This window comes from Humulus lupulus, chromosome 6, assembly GCF_963169125.1.
Source record: "Humulus lupulus chromosome 6, drHumLupu1.1, whole genome shotgun sequence".
Taxonomy (NCBI): Eukaryota; Viridiplantae; Streptophyta; class Magnoliopsida; order Rosales; family Cannabaceae; genus Humulus; species Humulus lupulus.
In genome coordinates, this window is record NC_084798.1 from 156,423,366 (window position 1) to 156,434,060 (window position 10,695).

The 10,695-nt window shown below is 42.1% G+C and overlaps 1 protein-coding gene across 1 annotated transcript; it reads right to left on the reverse strand.

The window, feature by feature from the left end:
• Nucleotides 1–8,245: 8,245 nt before the first annotated feature.
• Nucleotides 8,246–9,727, reverse strand: LOC133785586 (uncharacterized). Its single transcript, XM_062224807.1, has one exon. The coding sequence runs from the start codon at nt 9,725–9,727 to the stop codon at nt 8,246–8,248; it is 1,482 nt and encodes a 493-aa protein (XP_062080791.1).
• Between the last annotated feature and the right edge of the window lie 968 nt (nt 9,728–10,695).

Below are 10,695 nucleotides of genomic sequence, written 5' to 3' on the forward strand. Positions count from 1 at the left end.
ATTTTTCCCGAGCTTGACCATCCGTGATGGATTTTGTGGATCAAGGTTCACCTCCTCGAGCTCCTCAATAGCCTGGAGCTCGGATCTGTCTTCGCCTAATCGGGGGTCAATATCCTCACTTAAAGCAACATTTCCCCCTTTGGCGCTTTGAGGTTTTTCAATCTCAGGGTCCGCTGAGGGTTCCTGAGATTCCTTTTCACTCAGAATGGCCATAGCCAACTGCCCGGGTTTAGATTTTCCCTTCATGGAAATGCTGTAGCATTCCCTGGCAGTGAGTTGATCGTCCTGGATAGTGCAGATTCCTATTGAAGTAGGGAACTTCATGGCGAGGTGTCGAATGGAAGTGATAGCCTCGAAAGCTATGAGCGTAGGTCGGCCCAAAATGGCGTTGTAAGCAGTGGGGCAGTCTATGACCACGAACTCGAGTAGTTTGGAGACTGTCCGAGATTCTTCCCCTAGGGTGATCACCAGCTCGATTGTCCCTATCGCCGCTGATCCTTCTCCCGAAAAACCATACAGCATCATGGAGGTTTCCTTTAGCTCGGCGACGGTCAAACCCATCTTCTCTAAGGTGGATCGGAATAGGAGGTTCACCAAGCTCCCGTTGTCTATTAGTACCCTCCTCACTCTCCAGTTGGCGAGCTGGACTGCTACAACCAAGGGATCATTGTGAGGGAACTGGACATGGCCTGCATCTTCCTTCGTAAAAATGATTGGTTGCCTCTCCAATCGTTGCTGCTTTGACTGGCGCTGCTCCGGGACGAACTCCACTCCTTTGTGAGCCTTTAGTTCATTCACATATCTCTTATGGGCACCTCTGCTCGTGCCAGCCATGTGCAGTCCTCCAGAGATGGTGGATATCTCTCCTCTGACCACGGGGGGAGGGACATCCTGATCTACCCGAGACCCGGGCTGACTGGCTGGGGCTTCTGGAGCAGGTCGACTCGCTGGGACCCTGTTCCGCGAGTATTGAGCCAAGGGACCGGCCCGGATGAGAGTCTCGATCTCATCTTTTAAATGCTTACAATCATCGGTATTGTGGCCGATGTCTTTATGAAAACGGCAAAATTTTGAAGTGTCTCTCTTTCCCTTGTGGTGCTTCAATGGCTCCCGCCTCTTCCAAGGGACCCGAGTAGATTTGGCCAAGAAGATACTCTCTCTAGATTGGGTGAGCTCGGTATACATCGTGAAAACAGGCTTAAACTTATCTACGGACTTATTCTTCTTTTGGCCGTGCTGACTGTTTTCGCCATTGCCCTTTCTTTTGCCTCCGCTGGGCTGGTTGCTCTGTGCGACATTTGGGGTCGTTGCCACGACCTCCGTCCCTACTCCCGCGGGCTGATCGGGAACCTGGCTGGTTCCCGCAGCTAAGGCTTCGGCTTCTTCCAAGTTTATCCATTCCTGGGCCCTGTTAAGGAATTCGTTGACCGAGCTGACTCCCTTCCTCTGTATATCCTTCCATAGGTCTCCTCCGACAAGGATTCTGGTTCTCATGGCCATGAGCTTGGAGCTATCATCCGCGTCTCTAGCCCGAGCAGCGACGTTCGTGAATCTGCTCAGGTAGGCCTTCAGAGTCTCACCAGGCTGCTGTCTCACGTTAGCTAGGGAGTCGGCCTGAACACTGGCGGCCTGGGAGGCTCGGAATGCCCTTTTGAAGTCGGCTGAGAAGGTCTTCCAGGAACTGATTGACTGTCTTTTACTTTGCTTGAACCACTGCCTGGCAGGTCCAGTCAGTGTGGAGGGGAAGATCAAGCATCTCAGCTCCAGGCCAATGTTATGGGCCATCATTATGGTGTTAAACATCCCTAAATGGTCCGACGGGTCTCCGTCCCCGTTGAACTTTGACAAGTGAGGCATACGGAAACCAGATGGGTATGCCGTTGATGCTATATTGGGGGCGAAGAGTTCCATCTCGTCTCCCGAATCATATTCGTCTTTTTCTTTTTCTGATAGGAGCTTCCTCATCAACTCCTCCATCTGAGTCAGGCGCTCGAGGGTTTGGTCCTGATGTTCTTGGTTATTCCGGGGCTGTTCAACAGCTCCGGATCCATTGTACACATTTGGTGGGTTATTGCCCCTCCTATCTTGAGATAGGTTATTTGGGACATTCCCTCCGTTATGTACTCCGGACAGAACCCCCCCTGAACGAGCCTGGCCATCTCCTCCTGCTTTGTCCCCTCTATGAGAGTTGAGGTGATCTTGCAGGTCACCTCCCTGGGTGGTCTGGTGACTTTGTGCCGAACTTAACCGCTGACGCAGGTCTCCCCCAGAGAGATCACTCCGGCGACTGCCGGTCCAGTGGCTCCTGCTGGATAGGCTTGGAGTCCGCCTTTGGTGGTGACGACCTGAGCTTTCCCCTGGCGCCCTGCTACGCCGAGAAGGTCCAGCTGATGGCGAGTTTCTCCTACTACCCCCATAGGCTGGGATGTCCCGGACGAGCCGAGGAGGAGATGGATATCTGATCAGAGATGGAGGATGCCTGACTGGGGAGGCGATCCTAGTTCCGTCTGGACGGATCAAGTTTGGTGGGGGCCTTTCGGCCCTGCCAACCTGCTGGTCCCGCGCCAGGCAATCTGGACGAGGCGCAGGATGATCGTCGGGGAGGGGCTGACGTCGCGAGCCCTCCCTGGATCTCCTTCGGGAATTTCCTCGAGCTCTCCTGGGCGTCCTCGAGGATGGCTGAGAGCTAGGAGTTGATGTTCTGACCGAACGGCTATATTGCTGTTGTCCGGTCCTAGGCATTTCCTCGAAGTTTGCCTCTCGATGGTGTGATGAAGGGGTGGAGTTAGCTGCCGGAAGTCTATCCGAACGGCTATGCCTGGACCGGTTACCCCGGTGAGACTTAGGAGCCTCGCCTTGCCTCTCTCCGACGTTAACGCCGGTTGTGAGAGGGGGTAATCGGGCCAGGATATCCTGGATTTGCTGGCTAGCTGTTGCTAACTGGCTCCTCAGTTGAGCGTTCTCCATCTCCACCGTAGTATAATAACATGGGTTCGGATTAGGTGGCCGAGGCGCCGAACTACCGGTATCATCTTGGCCCACCTGCTGTTTTCCTGGCCGTTGCTGGACTTCAGGAACTTGCTCATCAGGGATGGTAGTATAATGAGCCTCCTGTCCATCATGTTGTTCTATCTCGTTACCATGCCTGGACCGAGTAGTCACCATAGTTGGATGTTTGCAGCAGCACTAATCGAACTTGCTCTCAATGAAAGCACCAAACTGTTGACGCGGTTCTTTGCCAACAGGTAATTAAGAGAAGAAGAGAAAGGGATTAGTGCTAAAGGTGAACCGAAATAGATATATATGATCTTAGAGGATGAAAGAGGTGACTCAAGAAACTCTTTTTAAGTGGTTCGAAGGTTAAAATCCTTCTACCCCACTAGTCAATATTATTGATCTATACTGAGTATTTGATTACAAAGTATTTCTTACAAGAGATTATTTTTCCAACCCCTATCAACTCCCAGGGTCTCCATATTTATAGGAGAAGGCACCTGGAAGTTGGTAGGAAGGTCATCCCATGACCTTCTTAGCTGTCGTATCAATTCTGTGACATTCATGATTAATTCCTAAACCTGACACATAAGTGTGGTCAAATCAATAGGTAAGGAGGTAATGGGCCGCACGGCCCAACCCAGTCGTGGGTGTCTGAACACGCACGTTCCTGCTGCGTGTCCGAGAAGTCAGGGGGATATCAGATACGTGATGCCTGATATATCCACGTTTACCTTGCGTGTGTTGAATTCACAAAGGGTCACAGCCTCCATATCCAGCTCGTACCACGAGCTGCATACTTAGCTCGGTCTTCGGCCTTCGGAATCCCTGCCCCGGCCTTGGGCGGTGAAGGCGAGCTCTTGGGGCTTCCTCGAGCTAAGAAGGCATGAAATTACGACAGAAGCTCCAGCCCTGGGGATGATCATGAGGTAATCATGGTTAGGCCGAAGCTCGGCTTGCTAATCAGCCCGTGGGAAAATCAAGGCGTACACACATAAATAACTTTATATACGCTGTTATTAAGTTTTGAAAAAAATATATATGAAATAAAAAAGCATAAACATAATAAAAATTGATAATACCAAGATAATCGAGATAACATAGTTATTAATATTAATTATAAAACAATGATTTAGGTACGAATATCTTTTTTAATAAAACATTAATTTAATTTATAAAAATATTAAATATTTTTAAAAATGCCATGAAAATACTCTTTTATCTCATGTCATGTTTGTTATTGTCATAAATTAAATGTCCAAATATTTTAAGAATGATTCACCATTTTATTTTATATTTTTTTTATGTATTTTCAAAGAAAAAATAAACAAAAATAGCATTTAGGGACCAAAATGATACGATTTGAAAAAGGTTGGGGGACCTAACTGATACAAAATCAACTTTTGGAACCTAAGTGTTACAAAGTTTAAAGAATGGGGACAACAGTCGAAAATAACTTATTTTAACATTACATAATATTTTAGTATTTATTATATTTCGTTATTGTAATTGTTGTTTTATAGTATTTTGCACTATATGTAAAAAGTTCAAATCAAAATTTTCAGCATTTTCTGTTTACTGTAACCCTTATAGGAACATCTAAATTTGAAAAGAACACACAATAAAAATATGAAAACATTAATGGGTAACCAGTTACCTTGATGGGAACATTCAAATTTAGAAAAATAAATATATGAAAATGTGAATGGGTAACTAGTTATCCTAATGGGAACATCCAAATCTGAAAGAAAAAAAAAGATATGAAATCTTGAATAGGCAACTAGTAACTCTAATAGGAACATCCAAATTTAGAAAGAAACAAAAATAGATATGAAAATGTGAATGGGTAACCAGATACTGTGATGAGAACATTCAAATTTGAAGAAAAAAATCTGATGAAAATGTGAATGGGTAACTAGGAAACTAGTTACCCTAGTGGGAACATCCAAATTTGGAAAGGTAAAAAATAGATATAAAAAATGTGAATGACTAACTAGTTACCCTGATGTAAACATTCAAATTTGAAAGAAAAAAAAAATGATATGAAGACGTGAATGGGTACCCGGTTATGGCTAACCAGTTACCTTGATATAAACATTCAAATTTGAAAGAAAAAAAATGATATGAAAACGTGAATGGGTGTCCGGTTACCCTAAGAAAACATCCAAATTTGAAAGAAAAAAAATCATATATGAAAATGTGATTGTAATTAGTTATTTAACCCAAACAAGAAAAAAAAAATCATGATCTTTAAAAAGAAATTTAAAAAAACACTAGAACAAAAAATTGATTTTATGTTTAATAATAATCCAAAGAATGACAAACTTAAATATTCAAGAGATGACAAGTCAATAAATGTCATAAGATCTCATAGCTGAATATTATAACTTGGGAATTTACATTATAAGCCTTAAAGAGCTTTCACAACAACTTGGATATATATATATATATATATAAATACTAAATACAACCAACGTTTATAAAACTTATTAATTATATTTATTAAATTGTATCATTGTCATATAAATTTCAAATAAATAAAAAAATGATATTATATATAAAAGAATGACATAATATATTAAATGAAAAAGTAATATGTTTATGATCTTTTTATGAAAAATTAAATTTGTATCATTGTTGTTTATGATTTTATATATATATATAATATGTTAAACTTTTTAAACATAAATTATAATTTTTTTAATAAAAATTAAGACTATGTACCATGCTCTGATACCATTGAGGTGTTCCTGCTATAAGTTAGTTAGACAAACTAACGAATCAATAAACTCAGCAATTTCTCACACCAATCTGCAGGACTTACATACTCAGAATTGCGTGACTTACGATCATAAAGAATAGATTGCTAGATTTATTAACTCGAAGGTTAATCTAAAAACTTATAACAGTAGTTGCCTTCAGATATGATCCATATTGCATGCTATCTCTACTTCAGAAATCTCTGAAGGAAGGATTTAGAAGAACATTTTTGATAATAAACACTCTAGTATTTTATTGCTTCGAAATTCTCTGCTTTACATAAGGAGGGATGATGGCCTTATATAGCCACATCCTTCAGCATACAAACTTAACCAAACTTAACTCATCCTAGTCAAAACCAACCATGGTTGGGATAAGATTCCCTAGACAAGATAAGGGATAGGATTCCCCGACAAGGACAAAAGCATAGGTAAGGGATAAGATTCCCCGACAAAGACAAAAGACTAAACAACAAAAACTTATGGCTGAAATAGTTATTTAAATATTGGCTCATGACTAGTTTCATAGTCAGAGTCATATGTTGGGTCTTCATGAAGTGGGTTCCATCCTGTCGGTTCTTCATCCTCGTCACAGCCAGCTGGAGGACATGCGTCGTATTCTGTGTACATCACGTTCCATTCGTCTTCTGTGTAATGAAAGAGATAGGGGTCTTGCATATCTGTAGGGTCAGCATATGGGTTCTGTGAATCTTCAAAGTAGTCATTTTTCCGCAAAACAACCCTTTCAGTATCAGTCAATTTGTACAGAGACAAATATTTTTGTTCTAGTGTTTCTTCGAGTTTGGTGGCCTGATTTGTTTCATTTTTTGATATATGGAAAGCTTCAAGGGTCCTTGTTATTTTGCGAGTATAGTCAGAAGGGAATGTCTCCCAAGGAGCATCTTCTTCTGGCTTGGGCCACAATTCAGGAGGTATAATCTGGTTTTTCTCAAACAGCCTCTTTTGGATGTCCATGTACTCTTGGCCCCCAATACCGCATAATGGTTCTTCTTTTGACCCGTAGACTTCGAATGTTGGATTAGTACTATATTATGTTCTGCATCGAGCTTGGCATTGAGGCTAAGGAAGAGAACAGTATAACAGTTCATTAGGCTGGCAACATTTGGGCCTGGTGGGTAAATAAAAGTGGGCCTGTTATTTTGGATCTTTTTCCATTCAGCTGATAAGACCCTTTTCCATTCTTCCAACGGGGCAAACTAGGACAAAATATCCATTTGGACTTGGTAGGCCGGCTTGAACCTATCTTGGTCCAAGAATGATTTTATGGATGTGTGCAAGGCCATAGTTTGTACTTCGACAGCTATGGTGAAGACACTGGCCAGGTACCAGAAAAGGTGGGCTATCGGTTTTGGTGTGAAGATAGCATCTCGGAGAGGTAGGATTTGGGCAAATGGATACTTTGGATGGATTCCAAAGTCATTTTGTATAGAAGGGCCAAGCTTGGAGATCATAAGATTCTGGATGAAGATTGCTCTGTGGGATGCTCTTTCTCTGGCTGATTTGTTGGATGTTTTTGAAAGGATCTTCTTTGTATCCCAGGGAAAGGATTGGGTGTGTGTGACAGAAGAGGAAGAGGCCATCATGAATATGATTGGGATGGTATGTGGTGATTTTTGGATGACAATGGGGATGGTTCTTGGTGAGTATCCTGAGGCTAGATTTATAGCAGGGGGTGATCTGGATAAGAAATCAGCCACAGTATTGTTTTTGCCTTGAATGTGTTTAATGTCAAAAGAATAGTTGTCAAACCAAACTGCCGATCTCAACAGTTGGGCATTTGTCGTTTTGCTCTTTCTTAGACTAAGCATTCCTTTTGACGCGGCAAAGTCTGTTTCTACCAAGAAATGGTGTCCTATCAGATGGAATTCAAATGTTGTGATACCCATCTTTATCGCCAATAATTCTTTAAGGGTAGAGTGATAATGGAGCTGAGAGTCTTTGAAGTGGCCACTTTTGTATCCACATATTTTTCTTTTTCCTGTCTTGTCTTGTTCCAGTAGGACCGCTCCCCAATACCGATCACTAGCGTCTGTTTGTAGGATTCTTTTCCCATCAGAAGGAATTTATAGAGGTGGCAGTGTCTGCATTATCTCTTTTAGCTTTCTGACTGCTACAGTTTGCTATTGTGACTATGGTGGAGTTTGCTTTTTAAGCATGTCGCTGAGTGGTCTTGTCAGTTCCGAGAGTCGCGGGACAAAATCCCGTAAATAGTTTACAATTCCTAAGAACTGTTGAATTTGGACCTTTGTGAAGTCCTTTTCGGGAAACTTTAATAACTCTTGGGCTATGTGCGGTTGGGCTTCATATTGGCCTTTAATGAGCTTCATCCCCAGAAATTCAATTTGGGCTTGTCCAATGATCATCTTTTTTTTGGATAGCATGACCCCATGGGCTTCTGTGAGAGAAATGAACTGGGCTAGAAGATTTTGATGGGCTTGTTCATCCTGTGAGAAGAGCAATATGTCATTAATTTAGATTAGGGCCTTATCTAGAATAGGGTCATAGATCTTAGTCATGGCCTTTTGGAACAGTGATGAAGCTGTTTTGAGACCAAAGGGAAGGATAGTCCATTGATAATGGTGGTTTGGAATGCAGAATGCCGTTTTGGGCCTATCTTCTTCTTTAATACCCAACTGCCAAAACCCTGCCTTGAGGTCAAATTTTGAAAATATTTGGGCCTTTGACAGGCTTGAAAATAGGGAATTTTTATTTGGTAGGGGAAATTTATCATCAGCCAAAAATTCATTCAGAGGCTTATAATTGATGACCAGCCTCTGTTTCCCTCGGGCCTGTTCTGATCTCTTGTTGACGTAGAAGGCATGACATGCCCATGAAGAGGTGGTTGGTTCGATTAGTCCTTGTTGTTGTAGTTCTTTGCACTCCTCAGTTGCCATCTTCTGATGCTCTGGGTTCATGCCTAGGTGGCTTGCCTTGGTAGGGTTAACATCTTCATTGAGCTTAAATGGTAAATTGATGAAGAACTGATGATTTTTCCAAAGAGGGTGTTCACATTTCTGGAGGAATTCAGCATGACTTGTGGCACAAGAATTTTCTACGAGCCTTTGTTTAACTTTGGAGAATGAAACAGGAGGCATGAGAAAATAGTTTGGTATAGATTCCCATGGAGCAAAATTTTGTTTGTAACCAAGGCCACCAGGAAGGATTCTCAAACCCTTTTTCTTAGTGTAGACATCAAAACCAATAATTAAATCTTTCCCTGGTAATTTTGAGCCAATTACTCTATGAATGATAGAGCATTCTGGGAAGAACTGTAATTTGATTGGTTTACTGATGAGCTCTGTACAGAAGATGCTTCCGTTTGCATCGTGGAAGAATTGCTTTTCTTTCTTCCAATATTCTGGAGGGAGAACATCAGGGTTCATCACGGTGTATGATGCTCCTATGTCGAAGAAGGCTACTACTCTGACTGGCCGAGCATATTTTGTAGGGAGGATCTGCATGGAGATGATTGGCGATGGTTGTATTGTATTGATAGCTGCCATGTGGTAGAATTCATCTGGGGTCTTCTGTTGTTCGAATGCACAGAGGGATTCTGAATTGATCTTGTCATCAGTAGAGAAGATGGATTCTAGATCATTCTCTTCGAGAGATATGCCCGTTGTTTGTTGAATGTGGGAGATCAGTTTGGTGGTTTTCCCTTTGGGGCATTGTTTGGCATAATGTCCCTTTTCACCACAGATGAAACATCTATCAGACTTTTTTCTGAAAGAGCATTTCCTCCTTAGAAACTTGAAGGAGCGGCGGCCTTTTCCCTTTGAGGATTTAAAGGTCCTAAAGGTTTTAAACCTTTTGCTGTGTTTCCTTTTTTCTGGAAGACAGGAACATGCTGATTCTGACTGGTATTTGATTCGTAGTTCCTTCTGGCTGCAAACCTTTCCAAGCTTCTTGGATTGTTTCATGAATTCTTGGATAAATTTGTGCTGAGAGCACATCTTTTCCAATGCCTTTAGAACTAGTTGGTAGATTTCTCCAATCGTAGCGTTCCTGAGAGAAGTCTGAAGGTTTCTTCTCCTAGTGGTTCTGGTATGGAAGAGAGGAATGCCTGTTTTAGATTTGGGTCATCAATTCCACCTATTTGGTAGAATCGTTGAGTCATATTTTTATAATGTTTTTCCAAATCTCTCTTATCCATTGAACAACACTTTAGTTTAAAGAATTATGCGCGAAGTCTTTCAGTGACTTGGGCATCTTGTCCGCAGAACTCAATATACAGATAGGTCAGGGCATTTGTGATAGAAGGAAGTTGTAAAAACGTCATTTGTCTGTAATTGCCCAGACTTTTCCACCAATCTTGTAGGGTGCCTGTAAAACGGGAAACAAAGCTGAGGAGAATTGTTCCTGTCTGTGCTTCCGGTCTTTGTGATTCTAGGCTGAGCCAAGCTTGAAACTCCTGGAACCTTTCGTACCATTTTGATGGAGGGAGGTCATCTAAAGTAAAAGTCTGAAAATTTGAACCTTTACTTTTTCATTTTGGGGGAACATGTGGTGTTGTTGATTCATTTCCACTTTCGTCTTCACTTGTGATAATTGGTTCGGTTTGTGAGTTTGATTCAGCTGGTCGCACCATCAGATGTGGAAATGTTTCATCGTCATCGCTAGAAAAAGTTTTACTGGATAAGCTATCGGAGTCACTCAGTATGGAATCATCAGAAGTTGAGCTTATTTCTTCAGACCAGTCACTCGAAGAATTGTCTGAACTAGTCGAAGAACTTTGATCGTCTGAGTCCATTTCATTATCTGCGATGTGGAGAGTGCTTGTATGGCAAATCATTTGTGACAGAGGGTTTGCGGTTGGATGAACCATAAGTTGTTTGAGTTCATCTGTCATTTGGCTCGGTGATTCTTTCTTCTTCCCCTTTTTTATCTTCTGTTGTTGGTTTTCATCAAGCATGCACCTTAG

What these genes read in the sequence shown, in the direction of transcription:
- LOC133785586 (XM_062224807.1), bottom strand. Translation starts at nt 9,727, where the DNA reads ATGTGCTCTCAGCACAAATTTATCCAAGAATTCATGAAACAATCCAAG.